The sequence below is a fragment of the Phalangium opilio genome, unplaced genomic scaffold, assembly GCF_054372755.1.
Source record: "Phalangium opilio isolate 3A_F unplaced genomic scaffold, DU_Popi_V2 ptg000082l_1, whole genome shotgun sequence".
Taxonomy (NCBI): Eukaryota; Metazoa; Arthropoda; class Arachnida; order Opiliones; family Phalangiidae; genus Phalangium; species Phalangium opilio.
Genome location: NW_028324189.1, coordinates 7509593 through 7528548, shown reverse-complemented (window position 1 = coordinate 7528548; position 18956 = coordinate 7509593). Strand labels below are relative to the sequence as shown.

The 18956-nt window shown below is 38.7% G+C and overlaps 1 protein-coding gene across 1 annotated transcript; it reads left to right on the top strand.

Moving 5' to 3' along the window:
• Window positions 1-1334: 1334 nt before the first annotated feature.
• LOC149651315 (uncharacterized) lies at window positions 1335-18211 on the top strand. The gene is made up of 7 exons (XM_089847207.1): window positions 1335-1785; window positions 1862-3076; window positions 3384-4003; window positions 4226-5535; window positions 8419-8837; window positions 17857-17928; window positions 18167-18211. Exons 3-7 carry the CDS (start codon window positions 3720-3722, stop codon window positions 18209-18211), a joined length of 2130 nt encoding a protein of 709 aa, XP_089703333.1. The 5' UTR covers window positions 1335-1785; window positions 1862-3076; window positions 3384-3719.
• Window positions 18212-18956: the final 745 nt, after the last annotated feature.

Genomic DNA, 18956 nt, shown 5'->3' with positions numbered 1-18956 from the left:
AGAAAAATTTAAAAAAAAAATGGTAGACTGATAAAATAAACCAAGTTTTAAATGTCAGTCCACAAAATTCACTGGTTTTTCCATGATCTCCTGGTACTCGCTAGAATTAAAGTGTTCTTATTTCTTAATTATTCAGGAATTTAATTAATAGGACAAGGAGTTAGAGCGTAAAGAGACCAGCAGATGACGGAATTAAAAATAATGGCGCGTTTTAGAATCTCAGCTTTTTCATGACGCGCGCGAAAAACAGGGTACTGCCGCGTGCTACTAAAATTAGATAACCGATTTCTTTAAAAGAGGTACCGACAGACCAATAGGGGGGAAGGTACTTGTAAACATTCTTCCCGAGTCTTAACCCTTCTACGTAGCCTTAATTAAAACTAGAACAATTAGAGTCAGCTGTTATCCTGACCCGATAAAATAAACCTTTGGGTACAGTATGCTAAAGTTAAAGTGATAAGTTTTTACGGGTTTTCAAATCGACAATTTAAAAAAAATCCTCAGGCAAGAGACCTGTCTGCATTGGTTACGCATTCGGTATTCGGCGATTCCCGAGCAAGAAAACATACAGATAATTGGAATCATCATGTAGACATTTTCTCAAAGTATATAGGGGATTTCGTGGGAAGAGCTAGACCAGGAACTCGCGTTGTTACCAATTAACCAATGAAATTGCAGTTAGACGTCAGAATTATGAGGCGTGACGGAAAAAAACCCACGTAGAAATGAAAGTTGGAGATTTGAGGGCGCAATGATTCCAGTTAGCTGTATGTATTCTTGGTCGTAACTAACGCGTAACGTTGGCTTTAGACCTAAAAGCGGAAGTTGTAAAAATGTTTTAAACCTTTGAAACCCATCCGCGATTCAAATGTAGCGTTATTTTAAAACTATCCTTATGCCTATACTTTGTTTTTTTGGAGATGTGGATGTGGTCCTTTGAGAGAAGGGTTTTTTTTTTTGGATGGAATATAAGATAGCTTGCCAAAATGTCTCGCTTGATAATTTTAAAGGGAAACGCTTCCCGTTAGTGGTGTTGACCTTTCAAGAGATGAATTTCAACAGGGCAGGCAAAGCCTGGAAAAGTCGGGGAATTTCAGAAAAGTCCAGGGAAAAGTCAGGGAATTTCAGAAAGGTCCAGGGAAATTTCAGGGAATTTCAGAAAGGTCCAGGGAAATTTCAGGGAATTTCAGAAAGGTCCAGGGAAATTCCAGGGAATTTCAGAAAGGTCCAGGGAAAAGTCAAGGATTTTTAAGAATTTCAAGAAAGTTAGGGAATCTGATTAAAGTTGCTAAAAATATCCGCTTTTCAAGCATCGCATCGAGCAGGGTGACGTTTTATAGCGAGATCACGTATGATTCACGTTTGACCAGATACCGAAATCGCAATGTTTTACGACGTTAAACACTCATAAAATGCGATTCGAACAAAACTATTTACTTCCATGAACCCCTTCTTATATTTAGAACAATAAAAACAATTGGGTAGCGAAAATCGTAGAAACAGTTCAGGGAAAACCTGGAAAATTTAGGGAATTTGAATCTGAAAATTGCGTGGCAATTACCCTTTTGTTTGCATTAACGTTTCTTTTTTAGGAGTAAATGTTTGGCTAAGAATTTTTTTATTATTTGACAGAGACCATCAAATTCGAGCAGTACGGCTGGAAAATCCACCAAAGGTTCTACTCCTTCTTCCTCGAATACAGGTGCCGCCGCCGCCGCAAATGCTAATTTAGGATCAGGGTCGTCTTATGGAAGTACTAATAAAAATACGAGAGTTTATGCTGGGGTAAGGTTTCTCTTAAACGTCTGTTTAAATTGGACGTTTCTATGGATGGGTGTTTATAATCTTCATTTCTTCGTAGACGCCAAATTATTCCTCTTCAAGATCTGGTAGCAATACCAGTTCCTTAACCAGATATGGTACCACACCCGGTTCAACGGCGGACATTTATAAACCAACGCAAAACAGCGTTACAAGTCGCATACCCACCTCCGGCGTTACAGCGTCAAGTACTTCCGGTGGTTATACTTCCGATTTTGGAGCTGGTAAAACAGGATATACATCGGATTATGGATCTAAAGGTCATCTTCATTACGGATCCAGTTCTAATTACCTGACATCGAGTAATATCTTACCCGAAAATACCGGTAAAGGTTCGGGGTACACTTCAGATTATGGGAGATCGGGATACGCGTCTGATTTCACTAAGAAAACGGGGTATACGTCAGACAGGGGACGTAGCGGTTACGTCAGTAGCGGAGGACACACCCCCGCTCCGAAACAGAGTAAATATGCCTCGCAATACGCGGCAGCACGTCAGGATATCACTTCCTCGCGTTCTCCAAGTATTTCCTCAACTGGTAACAGATCTACATCCGGTGGTAATTACGGTGTTGGTACTTTTACACGAAGCGTTTCCCGGGAAGATACCACGCCTAAGTACCGTACCAGTATCCCTAGTAATACTGGGGCGTCATACAATGCCGCGACAAAACCAACCACGCCAACCTCAAAGACAACCGCCACCGGAAGTAACGCTAAAGCGCCATTGACATCCCCTAAGTATAATAATTACATTAAAAGTAATTACAACTCATCGAGACCGACTACAAGTACCAAAGCGAGTACTTACAGCCGTCCCCAAAGTTTCTCCTACCCCGCTACGGCACGAGCCGCCAACTATACCCCAAAGAAACCCAATGAAAATGCTTCGAATAAAAATAACCAATCAGCGCCTTTATCCAAGTCGGAATCGAAAGCTAAGAACGTTGGGAAAGCTCCCGCTGATTTCACATCTGATTCCGAATCCGATAGCGAATCGGAAGAAACCGATAGTGAGTCGCCCAATGAGGACGGTGGAGGATACGTCCTGGTCAGTCGTGGTACTTCACCGTCACCCGAGATTAAACCTAAAACGGCTTCAAGTTCAGGAGAATCTGAGGAAATTTCAGCCACAATTAAAATAAAGTGTCCCGAAAAAGTACCCAAAGTCTTGCCGCCTTGTAGGAGTTCCGGCATTCAAGTTAACGCCAAAGAATTGGAGAAACGGACTGCCATTGTACCAACTGAAACAACAGTAAGTACAACAATAGAAATGCCAAATGTTAGGGGTGGTCCCAAACCGATCTGAGATCAGTATCGGTGACTTTTATCGCCAATTTACCGATTAATCGGTTTCAAGTTAATTTAGCTATTTTTCAAGGTTAATCAATTCGAGCTTAATTTACCGAATAATCGGTTAACAATCGGTAAAATGTAGTTGATATTGGTTTCATTGGTTTAAAAAATCGGTATCGGTACCAGTAAAACGTCCATATCGGTATCAACATCGATTAATTTGCGTTATCTACCATGACTAAAATTTACTTCTTTATTAAACCAAGGTTACGAGTCCAAGTACAAGTACTTCGTCAACGCCAAGACGTTACGGGATTGGTCATCCATCCCGACCGTCCTCAATCTATTTTGACAAGTACTATAGCAAATACGCGCCTGGATCTTCAACCAGTACCAGAAGTTATTACTCTGGCAGAAGTCCAACCAGCCCGACTGCGTCATCAAGGTTTATTACCTCACCAAAAAGCGAAACGCGCAAGGATCAAGATAGCACGTCTAATAACATCGACGCTTTACGCTCTCCAATTACTCCGGAAGCCTTGGTCTCGTCATCACCAGCCGTTAGTCCGTCAAAGAAACAGATCTATTTGACCGTCGATGGAATGGACCGTGGCTCATTTTCCAGGGACGTTTCGCCCAATGCCGGAGGTCTTGGGGGTAACGAGTCAGAGGTCAACACGGCCGACGAATCCGGGGTCAAGAAGGATTACCGGAAGTCAATATTAAACATGAATTTAGACGAAAGGGGAATGGAAGAGTATCAGAGAAGACAGGAGGAAATGAGAGCTTCCGAAAGACGAACCCGCAAATCAGAGGCAAATCATCATAAAGGACACCGAAAGAACAGTGTGTCCAGTTTGGAAGACGGTGACTCCACTCTTACCAGGTATTTTAGTCATTAGTGATGGCTCCAAACCCATCTCAGATCGGTATCGGTAACCAATATCGCAAATTTATCGATTTTTCCCGATCAATCGGTTAATAATTGGTCAATATCGATTGATAATGGTCGATATTGGTTCATTTTGTTAAAATAATCTTTTATCTCTCCGAGTTCATAAAAACGGTATCGACAATGGTTAATTTATGATATTTGAATTAATTAAAGGTCAAGTTCTAAGAAGAAAATGTTGGATTTAAATCGCACCACGTCTAAATCACGAATGGTTAACGATCATGACGTGCGTAAGAGTGGTTCCCGTACCAGTCTTCATAAAAGCAATAGTCACTCCAAAGTCTCGCCTACCGACGAAACTGTCGTTGTCCTACGACGCAGGCGAGGTAGCCGAGACGAAATCTCGAGTCGCAGTTCCTCAGCGGACTTACTCGAGAATAATAGACGCGATTCCTCAACATCCAGCGAGGAAGACTGTTCCGAAAAGGTCAGATTACGTCCCAGGCGTCGTAGGAAGGGCTCCAAAGAGGATGTCCTCGGTGCTACCGAAGATAAAACCTCACCAGGACACGCGGTACGCGCTAATCTCTCCCTGCCAAATACGCAAGGACTTGGAAACAACACCTCTTCGAAACCACCGGCTAGTCCTAGCCTACTTAGACGCGAATCCTTCAATTTACTTACAACTGAAACCGAAACCAGTTGTGACGAATGCGAAGCTGAGGAAGCGGAAGTACCGCCAGTTAGACTCGGTTTCTCTAAGTTTCCCTCTTCCGGAATTGTTCCGGAACAACCCGATGCCGAAACAAGCGCTCTGGAAAGCAGCGACGATAGCGATGCCAGTAACTTGTCTCACGGTGGTGGTGTAACGTTACTTAAACCCACCGGAAATGGACATCAACAAGTACAGAAATCAGCCACCGTTATCCACGTACAGGAAACTCCTACTGGTGCGCGTAAAGAAACCTCGAGTTCCTCGGAAGAAACATCCGAAGATGAGGAAGTTACCACGGAACGTACCATTGATAAAGACGGTACGAAAACAATTACCGACACCAAGGAGGACGCGACTAACGTCTCTGATGGTAAAGGAACTTTCGTAAAAGAAGCTTCACCCAGAGATTCTGGTTTTTCGGAACCTTTACCGACGCCAACTGAAGATTGTTTAGACGACGATAAGGAGGAGGCTTTAAAACAACAAGAGCCGGAAGTGGAAAAGGAGGGCGAATCGTCGGAAATCCCTCCGGTTTCTAAAAGACGAACCAGCAAGACGACAGAGAGATTTATCGGCAACTGTCGCGACATCGATTCGATTCTAAACGACGGAGAGAAAACTTTCGAAGAGTTGGAAGTTGAATTTCAAAAGGAGCAAGATCTCCCCAAGACGAAGTCGGCAACGGCAAACGCCGCTCCCATTACCGTTATTCCAGCTACTTCCGGTGAAGAGGAAAGTGACGAAGAAGAAAAACCGGTGGTCAAGAATGAAAAGGACAAAGCTCGGCAACATTTAACGCTTTTTATTGGTAAGTTCAATTCCCGAATGACTTTTAATTCGTTGTGAAAATTGTTGTGTCTATTTTTGGGCTTTAGATTTTGCTCAGGCCTAATTTAGGGTTAAGATTTAATTTCGAAAAGGTATTAGGCCAGTTTTAAGACATAGCCTTCGGTTTTAGGCCAGTTTTAGGACATAGCCTTTTGGTTTTAGGCCAGTTTTAGGACATAGCCTTTGGTTTAGTCCCGTTTTTGGGCTATTGTTTTGTGTAGGCCAGTTTTAGTGCAAATTTATCATTAAAAAAGGCATTAATTTAATTTTTACCTCTCCGAGTGACGTATGTCACGGAGAGGTTCTAATTTCGACGTGTGTGTGTGTGTGGCTGTTGTTATTGACTTACACCCCACGTGACCGCGTTCGCAGTTTCCAAATCGGAGCAAACGTGTTCGCCATTTCCGAACTGCTTTCAAAAGTCACGGAAATGGCTCCTCTACTTGAGTTCTCACACCACCATCTTCTGATCTTTGTCCATCCCACACGGACACCAGTCTGTACATACTGGCTTCTAATCACCACCATCTTCTGGTCTTCGTCCATTCCACTTGGACACCAGTCTGTACATACTGGCTTCTAATCACCACCATCTTCTGGTCTTCGTCCATTCCACTTGGACACCAGTCTGTACATACTGGCTTCTAATCACCACCATCTTCTGGTCTTCGTCCATTCCACTTGGACACCAGTCTGTACATACTGGCTTCTAATCACCACCATCTTCTGGTCTTCGTCCATTCCACTTGGACACCAGTCTGTACATACTGGCTTCTAATCACCACCATCTTCTGGTCTTCGTCCATTCCACTTGGACACCAGTCTGTACACCTGGCTTCTAATCAACACCATCTTCTTCTCTTCGTCCATTCCACTTGGACACCAGTCTGTACACCTGGCTTCTAATCACCACCATCTTCTGGTCTTCGTCCATTCCACTTGGACACCAGTCTGTACACCTGGCTTCTACTCCATCGTCATCGTTGGGTTTAAGACATTCGCGGCGATCAGCTAGGGTTACGAGAAACGTCTAGCCTCCCTAGGGTGGGATCACCACCAAAGGTTTTCGCAATTGCGGTTGTTCTTGCTTTTAGCTGTAGATCGACACCCTTATATACTACCTATTTGAGTAAGGCAAAGCAACCGGAGTATGCTTCATTTCAAACGCCAATATTAGTCAAGTCTCTCAAGAATGTCTAATTGTTCTTTATCACCGCGATGTAACGCTCAATAAGGCGAACAACTAACGAAGAAAATATTTAATATTAATTATATTTATTTTAATATTTAAGATAATCTAGTTTCTCAACTCAAAATTAAAACGGAAAGAGTTAAAAATTAGCCTATGTTTTAGTCTGTGTGTGTCCGTCCGTTAGTGCACCGCGTTAGCAGTTCGCTTTGTTTTGTGGTAAAAATCCTACAAAACCTTAATATTTGGTTTTCTCATAATGTATAATTAATATATGGAAATATTTTTCGTAATTTCGATGCCTTTAGTGGTTTTGTAGCTATAAAGCTCTGTTTCATTTTGATATGCCAAGAATATTTTTTATTATTATTATTTGAAATCGATGTTTATATATTACTTAAGCTATACTACATCTGTTTATAGCATAATTTTTTCTAAAGTGATTTCAAGACGAACGCATCTATATTGGTCAGATGAACTTTTATTTGTCAATAGGCCTATCGAACCAAAAAGTAAACGCTTGGGTTTGGTTTTCGTTTCTGTAATACAGAGACATTAACGGTTCAGAGTGAGCCGAAAGTTAAATACACTTTTAAATAATTAGGCTTAGACTTTATAATCATGGTGGAAATCTGGGCCGCGTTCAGAAGAGCTCAGCGCTGTTAGCAGTGTCCTACAGAACGGGATTTTGTTATTGAATTTTGACGTCACGGTGCTCAGCGCTGAGCCAGCACGGTCTTCAAGGAAAATAGTCGGGTTTTTGGATAACGTGACGTAAAACGCGTAGTTCTCAGCTTGGCGAAAAAAGCATGGAGGAATTAATACAAATAGCTCTTGCTGATTATGATGGGACTAGAGCTATTTAATTAGCGTGAAACAAGTTGATCACGCGAGAAGTTTAAGAGACATGTTAGTTTCTAATTTTAATTATAAAAGTTGTTGTTATCTATCTCTTAAAATATGTTATCATACAATTTTTGTTAAGCCTTGGTACCTTGCACGCTTTATTGCGCTATCGTCATTTTTAAAACACCGATGACCGGAGAAAAGCTATGACGACAGAGCTCACAGGTAAACGTTTTCCAAATCCGCTGTCTTTTTTGGTGAGCTCTGCTGAACGCAGCCCAGATCAGAGAAAGGTCTGATCGCAATCGGATTATAGCTTCGTGTTTTCATGCTTTTTATGGTGCCCATTTACCTTCAGTGTGTGTGGCCACAAATTAGCTTTGGTGTTATGTAACGTTAACAGTCATGTTGACAAACTAAGAAAATCGTTGAGGTGAAACGAGAGGATAGTGTTTACATGGCAACCCTGTTGTGAATATGGCTTTGAACATAGAGGGTATACAGTTGAGGAGTAGAAAATTGGGCCTTTACAAACACGTAAAGGTAATATCACCCCAAAGTTTTATCTCTTCATTTCCCGTTTTTCCCCCATCGGATGATTTTAATGTGTACAAGTATATCCTTATTGGATGTAAAATATCGTCTGATTTACAGTATATTTGCTATGCTTTGTATACTGCTTTAATATTTCATAAATTTTAACTTCACTATTTGCTCATAAAAAAAAGAAACATTTCCATATCTGGGTAAATAAGTTTTTAAGTAGTCCTCTTCTAGACTCGGAGAGGTAATATTTTGGTTTTCCCAACTTGTTTTATCGTAATACAGGAAAATGTAAAGACATTGATGAAATGTTGGGTACAGTCTCGCCTTCGAGTCCCAGATTCGGTTTCCCAACCGGACCCATCGAAGACGACGACGATGACCCATTGGGTTTGAAGAAAATCGAACAAAAAATGGAGGAGGATGAAGCGGTCAGTTCCGAGGGCGAAGGTGACTCGACCGCCTCGAGCGCCGTCGAGGAGGTTGAAGCCAGTGACGTCAGAGTTCACGAAGCCGCCAAACTCCTAAAGTCCAAAGTTGAGGAATACACGGAGGAAATTGACTCGAGTGCCGTTAGAATCCGGGAAAGTAAAGCCATGAACCCCGAACTTCAACAGTGCACCGAAGAAATAGATTCCGAACGCGTACGCATACGGGAAGCGCCCAAGATGAAAGGACAAATACTAAAAAGCCCCAAGGTCATGGTGAGTACCTTTTTAATCATTTTATACAACCTTGAGAAAATTTAGTGGGAAACAATTGTTCAGTTTAGCTTTGGTAGATGACGCTAGTCTATGAAAAGATTGTCTTAAGTTTTAAGAAGTTCCCATCCCACATGGACTTTGTTCCTCTATAGAGGACTGGCGTGCGCTTAGCTTTATGCAGTGTGCTTTGATATTAATAGATAGTTTACACACATGGAGGATTCATACCATTTACACCAGGAGGTCTGGCTACCTGGAGGGTAAAAACCCGTGTGCTTTTGTCCTCAGGTAGCCTGGCCTTCTTGTGCAAATGGTATGAATCCCCCATGTGTGTAAACTATCTATCACAAGTAACATAATAACCATTATTATGTTACTTATGTATCTATTTAGTTCGAAATTATGACCTTGAAATATCACAACTAAAATATACAGACCCTATTTTAAGTCCGTCCCCCATCGCAGCGCAGAGAGTTATTGAATATATTATGGTTTTTAAGATGCACTACAGAAGAAATTAAAAGATTTGTTTCTAGTTCAAGCGTGAACTTAAAACCATCTTTAACTTAAAAAGTATTCAAGTACTTTAAAACACTTACTTTAGGGGGTCAATTTCTTTAACGGATTATTACTAGAAAAAATGCTTTTAAAGAAAAACGTGTTGCGTTTTTGATTGAACACGAATATCTTTTTAAGAACTTATTTAAAAAATAAAAAAATATTATTTTCTGTCTTTTGAAAAAGAAAAAAAAAAATAACAAGAAGAAAATATACCTAGCAGGTGCGTTAGAATATTTCTTATAATTTTGAAATTCAAATTTAAACGCACCTGGGTTCCCTCCCGGGTTACCTTTCGAGTTGTTTTTTTTTTTTTTACCAGGAATACATACAGCTAATTGGAATTATTCACTCAACGTGTCGAAAGATATAGCTAGACCAGAAGGAGGATAAGGGACTAGAAGTAAAGAGCTCTAGCATTGGTAATAGATCCTGGCACTAGTGAACAAATTTGAGGATTTTACGCATTGGTCGAGTTCCAAAAACATTTCCTACCCCCTTCCCCTCAACCAAAAGCCGCGGAACACGGACGCGGGTGCTTGAATCTAGTTCGGCCGTCTACCGCCGCGAGCGTCTCACGTTTTGGAAGGAAAATTCAGAAACCGCTACCAGAGGGCCAACCGTTGGTGCGTTATAGAGAATATTCACTTTCGCTAAGTGAAGAATTTGGTTACTTCGATACTTCTAGTCCCTTATCCTACTTCTGGCTAGACTAATCATAAATTAATGTATGACGAATGAAGTAATAATCTAACTTGCTGCGCGTTGTACCTTGCTTAGAAACCAACCAATGAAATCGCACAGTTAGAAGTTCACTCAAACCCGGCCCACAAACCCCGGAAATAGAAATGAACATAGGTCATAGGAGATATGAATTTATGGGGACGCGATGATTCCTATTAGGTGTATGTATTCCTTGTTTCAGTAATATCTTTTAGGAAGCGTTTAGAAAGGAAACCTTAGTTTTTAAAAATTTCGACATAAACGGTAAATAAATTTAATCTTGAAGAATCGTGATTATTTTGTTTAATAGGGAAGGTTATAATTTTTAAAATCAAACGGTATTGCTTAAGTATGACGTCATTATAGGTTTTAATTCAGGGTTCAGGGTTTATTTTGTTCGTAATCCGTTTGCATTTGCTTGTCATATGACGAATATTCGCTAATCTACTGTCTTTGCAGCGGTTGAGGTGATTTATCTTTGATATTTAAGATTTAATGTACTGATCTCGACTGATCTCTATTCCTATTGTTATTCTACGATTTGGATTCCAATTTCATGTAAGGCTTTTAAAGGGAGGGTGAAGTGGAAAACAAAGTGATTCTTCTACATATTATAAGACCAGTCCGCGTAGTGAAACATTCAGGAAATAACACCTCCGAATGATTTTAAAATTCAAATTAGGTTGAGGTTTTATGGATAATTTGAAATAAGGACCTCTGACCAATCGCGTAACGCCCTATCTTTTTGTTAAGAAAATTTTCGTGGCACGCTCCATGCCGAATGAAGTTTAGCGCGAGATTTGATAAAAGTAATTGTTCGCGATGTGATAATCGTGGCGCGAGATGTAGAGCGTGCAACTGGAATTTTGTTAACAAGAAGGCAGGGCGTTACGCGATTGGTCAGAGGTCCTTATTTCAAATTACCCTTAAAATCTGAACCTAATTTGAATTTTAAAATCATTCGGAGACTGTATTTCCTGACTGTTTCACTATGCAGACTGGTCTTATAATTAGTAGTAGAATCGATAAAAAATAATTTGATTTTCCACTTCACCCTCCCTTTAAGGCCTAACCATTACCACAGTTTTCTACAGGGTGTATGACCGATTTTGCCTTAAATAAGGTACACTCCAATGTTCATAACTTGTGTTACAGAGTGTCCCTTATTGGGGACAAAATCGTTCATAGAACATTTTCGACCCAAAATTGACTCATTCCCAAAAAAAACCCCATAACACTGTCTGTAATTCGGTCCTATATTTACTACCCTTTATCGAACACCCTGTACATTTTAATTTTAACCAATTCCACCTCCCCTCCCCCCTAAACTTACCTTTAAACTAAACTAAACTAAACTTCAAATCGCTTTTAATCTTTATTCAATAGGTATTTAATACGTAAGCTTAGCATTAAATTTCATGGAAAGGACTTTAAATACCCTGACTTTAACATAAATCGCCAGCCAAAGTGGGGTCAGTCAATTGGTTGGTGCAGGATTTGACCTATTTAGAAATATTCTTTTTTTTTTGTCAATTTTTTAAAAACGTAAATCTTTACTACGTAAGAAATACACGTGACAGCTTTGGAACAATGCAATGGCCATTAGGGATTTGATCTAGATGCCCCCTATAGTTTCCTTTGCCAAGAAATGTTTTTTCTTTATTTTTTATTTATTTATTTGGAGAATTGCCCTGCTTGAAAATACGCCAGGCTTTTTAGAAGAGAGACCCAGTGTTCTATTTATCGAAATAGAACTATTCTAATACGTGTTTTACTAGAGTACTATCACGTGATACAGTGTGTTACGAAACGTGTAGTAGTTTTAGGACCGAAGTAGATAAGTGGTAATCAATTTTCTATACTTCTATGATATTTTGATCCCATAAGTTATAAACATTAGTGTTTTATGAATGACCCCATTTTAATTCAGTTACTTTCTTACTCAAATTTAAGGGGGTCATCCAATCATAAACACTCAAATGTTCTTAACTTCTGTTAAGGGGGTGTCCCCCTTGTAAGGGCAAAATCGGCTGGTCTTAGAGGTATACAAAATTTTCCACTCAGAATTTATGATTGTTCATGGAAACGTCACACTGCATATACTTTATTTCTATAATTACTTACACTTTTTCGGAACAAACACCCTGTTTGAGATAGAATTTACGATTTTAAAATCAACCACAACAAACAATTCTTAGAAGAAATTTTTTTTTTATGGCAAAATTGTGATGTATTTATTTTAAAGAAATTACCCAATACTTTCAACTAAAAACATTTTTTACTATACACCAATAATTTTCAATTAGTCAATATTAATATTAGCCCGTAGATTTATTTATAAACAGTTGTCCGTTACGATAATTAAATTGAACTAATCAACTTATAATTAAGTTTTAAGTACTAAACTATGTGGGTATAAAAGAAAAAATAATTCTGAAGGATTTTTTTTTTTTGAATCGTTTAAAGAAACCAATCCCACGTGTATGCATTTTTTCCTAACACTTTTAAATGCCCCTTCAGACTAAAGTAAGTAAGTAATAACCCTCTATCTCTTACCTTAGTTATATCCCCCCCCCCTTTCCGGGGCAAATAGTGCTCTCTCTTACAAAGTTGCCCCAACGTTGGCGAATGGAGATAAACAATTCACTCCCCCTCTCTACCGATATTACTCCACAGGAGGGTCATTACAACCTTGAGGAACGTTTGGGGGAAACAATTGTTCAGTTTAGATTGTTGAGCAAAGCGTCTTCACCGACGTTAACGTATGATTTTCGTCTATAGTCTGAATGGGCTTTAAGACTAAATGAAACAACTTGAAGAATTTTCTTCAAGTATTTGGGAATGCGAATTCAAGGCCTCGTTTAATTCATTATCAATTAACAATAATGTTAACTACTTACAAGTAGCAATGAAAGCCCACTTAACTTGGGATTGTTTTTTTTTTAAGTAAAACGTAAGTTTTGAACCTAATATTACTTGAAACTCGTTTTTCCAAAATTTCTTTCTCGCGAAGTTAGGGGTCAAATTGTAAGGGTCAGTCTTTAGAAAGGTATATAGAACTAAAAAATATTTCACGTAGAAAACTCATCATGTTTTTTGGTCAGATCGCATCTGCATGCATCTCGCTAGAAAGTTCTTTGAAAGACCGTTCCTATGTTGTTAAACACGAATGTTTCTTATCTTTAAAAAAATGAATACATATTTATGATTATGAAATACGTCACATTTTAATTTTTATTTTTTACCTCTCCGAGTGACGTATGTCACGGAGAGGTTCTGTAACGATCGTGTGTGTCTGTCTGTGTGTGTGTCTGTCTGTGTGTCTGTGTGTGTGTCTGTTGTTACACCCACGTGACCGCGTTCGCAGTTTCCAAATCGGAGCAAACGTGTTCGCCATTTCCGAACTGCTTTCACAGTCACGGAAATGGCTACTCTATGGCGAGTTCTCACACCACCATCTTCTGGTCTTTGTCCATCCCACACGGACACCAGTCTGTACTTACAGGCTTCTAATCACCAGCATCTTATGGCCTTCGTCCATCCCACATGGACACCAGTCTGTACACACTGGCTTCTAACACCACCATCTTCTGGTCATTGTCCATCCCACATGGACACCAGTCTGTACACACTGGCTTCTAACACCACCATCTTCTGGTCTTCGTTTTTGTCCATCGCACATGGACACCAGTCTGTACTTACTGGCTTCTAACACCACCATCTTCTGGTCATTGTCCATCCCACATGGACACCAGTCTGTACACACTGGCTTCTAACACCACCATCTTCTGGTCTTTGTTTTTGTCCATCCCACATGGACACCAGTCTGCACACCTGGCTTCTACTCCATCGTCATCGTTTGGTTTAAGACATTCGCGGCGATCAGCTAGGGTTACGAGAAACGTCTAGCCTCCCTAGGGTGGGTTGTCCACGATAGGTTTTCGCAATTGCGGTTGTTCTTGCTTTTAACTGTAGTTCGACACCCTTATATACTACCTATTTGAATAAGGCGAAGCAACCGGCGTATGCTTCATTTCAAACGCCAATATTAGTCAAGTCTCTCAAGAATGTTTATTTGTTCTTTTTTAAAACGATGTAACGTTCAATAAGGCGAATAACTAGCGAAGAAAATATTAAATATTAATTATATTCATTTTAATATTTAAGATAATCTTGTTTCTCAATTCAAAATTAATACGGAAAGAGTTAAAAAGCAATCTATGCTTTTGTCTGTGTGTGTCCGTCCGTTGTTACAGTAGTGCGCTGCGTTAGAAGTTCGTTTTGTTTTGATGTGTAAAGGAATCCTACAGAACCATAATATTCCCTTTATCCTTAATATAAAGTGAATATGTGGAAATACTTTTCGTAATTATGATGCATTTAGTACTTTTGTAGCTTTAAAGCTCTATTTCATTTTGATATTCCAAAAATGTTTTTTAATATTATTATTTAAAATGGATGTTTATATATTACCTAAGCTATACTACATCTGTTTATAGCATAATCCTTTCTAAAGTGAATACAAGTACAATGCTACTATGTTGGTCAAATGAACTTTAATGTGTCAATAGGCCTAGTGAACCAAAAAGTAAACGCTTTGGTTTGGATTTCGTTTCTGTAATGCAGAGACATTAACGGTTCAGAGTGAGCCGAAAGTTAAGTACACTTTAGGCTTAGATATTATAATCATGGTGGAAATCTGGGCCGCGTTCAGCAGAGCCCAGCGCTGTTAACAGTGTCCTACATAACGGGATTTTGTTTTTGAATTTTGACGTCATGGTGCTTAGCGCTGAGCTAGCGCGGTCTTCAAAGAAAATAGTCGGCTTTTTGGATAACGTGACGTAAAACGTGTAGTTCTCAGCTTGGCGAAAAAACCATGGATGAATTAATACAAATAGCTCTTTGGGACTATAGCTATTTAATTGGCGTGAAACCAGTTGATCACGCGAGAATTTTGAGAGATATGCTTGTTTCTAATTTTAATTATAAAAGTTGTTATCTATCTCTATAAATATGTTATCATACAATTTTTGTTAAGCCTTGGTACCTTGCACGCTTTATTGCGCTAGCGTCATTTATAAAATGCCGATGACCGGAGAGAAGCTATGACGACAGAGCTCACCAGTAAACATTTCCAAAATCCGCTGTCTTTTTTGGTGAGCTCTGCTGAACGCAGCCCAGACCAGTGAAAGGTCTGATCGTAATCGGATAATAGCTTCGTGTTTTCATGCTTTTTATGGTACGCATTTACTTTTAGTGTGTGTAGCCACAAATAAGCTTTGGTGTTATGTAACGTTAACAGTCATGTTGACAAACTAAGAAAATCGTTGAGGTGAAACGAGAGGATAGTGTTTATATGGCAACCCTGTTGTGAATATGGCTTTGAACATAGAGGGCATACAGTTGAGGAGTAGAAAATTGGGCCTTTACAAACACGTAAAGGTAGTATCCCTCCAAAGTTTTATCTCTTCATTTCCCGTTTCTCCCCCATCGGATGATTTTAATGTGTACAAGTATATCATTATTGGATGTAAAATGTCGTCTGATTTACAGTATATTTGCTATGCTTTGTATACTGCTTTAATATTTCATACATTTTAACTTAAGAAACATTTCCATATCTGGGTAAATAAGTTTGTAAGTAGTCGTCTTGACTCGGAGAGGTCATATTTTGGTTTTCCCAACTTGTTGATTTATAAAATTCTTTAGAAAAAGGTTTAACAATGCGTTTAATTCAAATTGGTTTCTAAAACGCCCATGTTTTCTTCTATTATATCTCATTCGGGAGAAATTAATTTAAAAAATTTTAATCATTAATTATTAGTTGAATTATAATGAATGTAGATTAATAATTAATAGATTTTTGAGTTTCTATCTAGTCTAGTTTTAAACTGGATTAAGATAAGAATGAGTTTAATTTTTGAGATAATATCAAGAAGTAATATCTAGTTTACTAGGGAGAAGATGCCTAAGTATTCGCGCGTCATAGTCCCAGTCCCCCTTTCAAAATACAAGGGGGGACGTAAAAGGAGGCGCCGGGCTATTTCGCCTCTCCTCAGTCGAAAAGTACGTAATTTTCGTCATTCGCGTCGCGCTGAGGTGAGTCTTCAAGAACCGATGAGATGCTGTTTGTAATTTAAAGGCGGACCTACGTTTGGACTGGAGATGAAGGTAGAAATGTGGCGAATTTTTACCTTATCCCTGGTAAACTAGATATCGCTTCTTGATAATATTAAACGGCTTTTATATTATGGGGCAGAATAATTTTTCCCTCAAAATGGCGGACAACAGAGAGGGTGGAGAGAAGATTCCTGATTGGTTATTTAGGCGTGTGACGTTTAGCAGCTGAAATTTTCTAAATAAAACTTAGAACAAGTATAGCATCTTAAAAATAAAGAATTGGCAAAATTTCAATATTTAACATCTAGTCTTTCAGAACAATTTGTTTCGTTATTTTATATATACAATTAGGGGGAAACTTAAATTAACCTAAAATTAGACTAAATGATTCACAGTCGACCTAATTTGATCTACAAAATAAAATAGAATAAAGAACACACAGACGAACAAGCCTGTCTCCGAATTCTTAAAAGTGGAATGACACACACTAGACGAAGTAGGCCCTAAATTCTTTTCGGATAACAAACACTTTGCAAAAGTTTAAAAGGAATAATATTTTAGATCCTGATTCATACGGCTTAATACCTCTCTAGTTCACCCTTGGCCTGTTGTTCAAGAGCACTTGACAATCTCCTCTACTAAATGTCAGGAAAATAAATTTTAGACTAAAAATTCTGGGAAATTTATAATTTTTCGTAAAATTCAGGGGAAATTTGTGGGGACTCGAGTAAAGGCCTTCTCAGACGATACAACTTTTGACTCAACTAGATGGGTCAAAAAGTTGAGTCTTAATACCTCTCTAGTTCACCCTTGCCCTGTTCAAGAGCACTTGACAATATGCTCTATTAAACGTCAGAAAAATAAATTCAGGGGAAATTAAGGAAATATCTGGGGGCTCGATTAAAGGCCTTCTCAGACGATACAACGTTTGACTCAACTAGATGGATCAAAATATTTAGTCAGCCTGAATTGGTTAGTGATTCAATTTGTCCAACTTCTGTTAATCTCACGACCAAACGTGTTTACTCAACTCAAGTTGACTCATGTTAAATGAGTCAAAACGTATCGTCTGAATAGGCCTTAAGTTTTCCATGAAACTGTTGCTCCAACTAACAACTTAAAATAACCAATCCAGTAGTTATTACTCCAAAAATAAAACTCTAATGCAGTTACTAGAAGACCTTGTAAAAAAAAAACTGGAAATATCAGGGAAATCGGTTTTAAGAAAATAGGTATGAACCTTGCCTGAATAGAGAGAGTTACAGACCCTTTTATTGCGGCTCAGTTTTTGTAATTCAAACGCTAAACGGTTTGCCAACTGCTCTTGAGTAAGCGTCGGCAAACCTTATCCTGGAAATATCTGACATCCTTGTCGTGTCGTGGCATAAGATGATATCATAAACCTTCCTTCAAAAATCAGTGTTTTAAGCTGAACTGATTTATGGTGGGGCGTGGCTTCCACGTTTAAAACACAGTATAAAGCGAAACTCTCAAGTCTCAACTTTATAAAATACTGAAAAATTCCACGCAGTAATTACACCCAAGTATCACGACGATTTTTGCTCTGATGACAGTTTTATTTTAAATATAATATAATTCTTTTCTTTTACCATAACAGGTGGTGATGGTACATTACTTTAGTAACGACTTAAGCAATTATCCCTCATTAAAAAGACTAATTATTAAGTTAGTAAGTCTGAAGGTCACCCTTTTTTCTCTTAAAAACACCTTATCTTATATTTAATTATATTTAGAATTAATTTCGCGAGTCTCAAGGTCGATCCTAGATGATCTTTTCATCTTGGTCTAAAAATGGCCTATTTTATTTCCCACTTGTAGCTATAATATAATAAGGTTTTTCCAGAGCTGTCGAAAGTCTACGTAATAATGTTAAAATATGTTTTTTCTTGAGACGCTCTACGGCGCAGGCGCGAAAATTTCAATCACAGCAGCTGGAAAGCGGAGGTGGATGAAATTATAGTTCGTCTCACTTTTAAAGTACAATTTAGTGATTCTATTTAAACTTTCAATCACTGAATTGAGTAGGTTTATACGCACCGATTATTTAGGTTGAGATGGTAAGGAGAAATATTTTGGATGGAAATTCGTGATAAGATGGTTAGGGTATCATTATTTTTGTGTAATACAAAAACCATGCGATGCTGTAGAAAGGGGCAGGAATACATAAAGCTAATAGGAATTATTGCGCTCCCATATATTCTTTACAACTGATTATGATTTTTATTTTGGATTTTCGAATTCCTCCGTTGATTATGTGTGATTATTTCACGAAAGGTGTGATTACCGAGGTAATTTCAAAAGATTAATATAGTAAATCATGTGATTATTTCTGATTTTCTGAAGATTTCACGTGATTTCCAGTGATTATCGGAGATTTCTGATTATGTTTGATTACCCACAAAAATGATTATGATTACTGATGGTTTTCGAAGAATTATAGAAATCAAGTAATCGATTTCTGCGGTTTTGTACACCTGATTGGTTATTCAAGTGACTAACCCCTCGGGGATAGGTCAGGGATCTCGTTTGGTATATCAAACCATGATTGCTTCGAGCAATGTTAAATTGCTACACAATTATTCCAATTAGCTGTATGCATTCTTGCAAGGAGTGATGACTATTTATTATCAAGGTCATTTTAAAATTTCACTGAAATTGTCAAGAACGCGAAAGAAAAACTCCTCAGCTATCTTCTCT

Excerpts from the sequence above, each read along its gene's own strand:
- LOC149651315 (XM_089847207.1), top strand. The coding sequence starts at position 3,720 with ATGGACCGTGGCTCATTTTCCAGGGACGTTTCGCCCAATGCCGGAGGT. Across the intron at positions 4,004-4,225 it reads GGTGACTCCACTCTTACCAG|GTCAAGTTCTAAGAAGAAAA; the intron begins GTATTTTAGTCA and ends AATTAATTAAAG. Across the intron at positions 8,838-17,856 it reads TAAAAAGCCCCAAGGTCATG|GTGGTGATGGTACATTACTT; the intron begins GTGAGTACCTTT and ends TTACCATAACAG.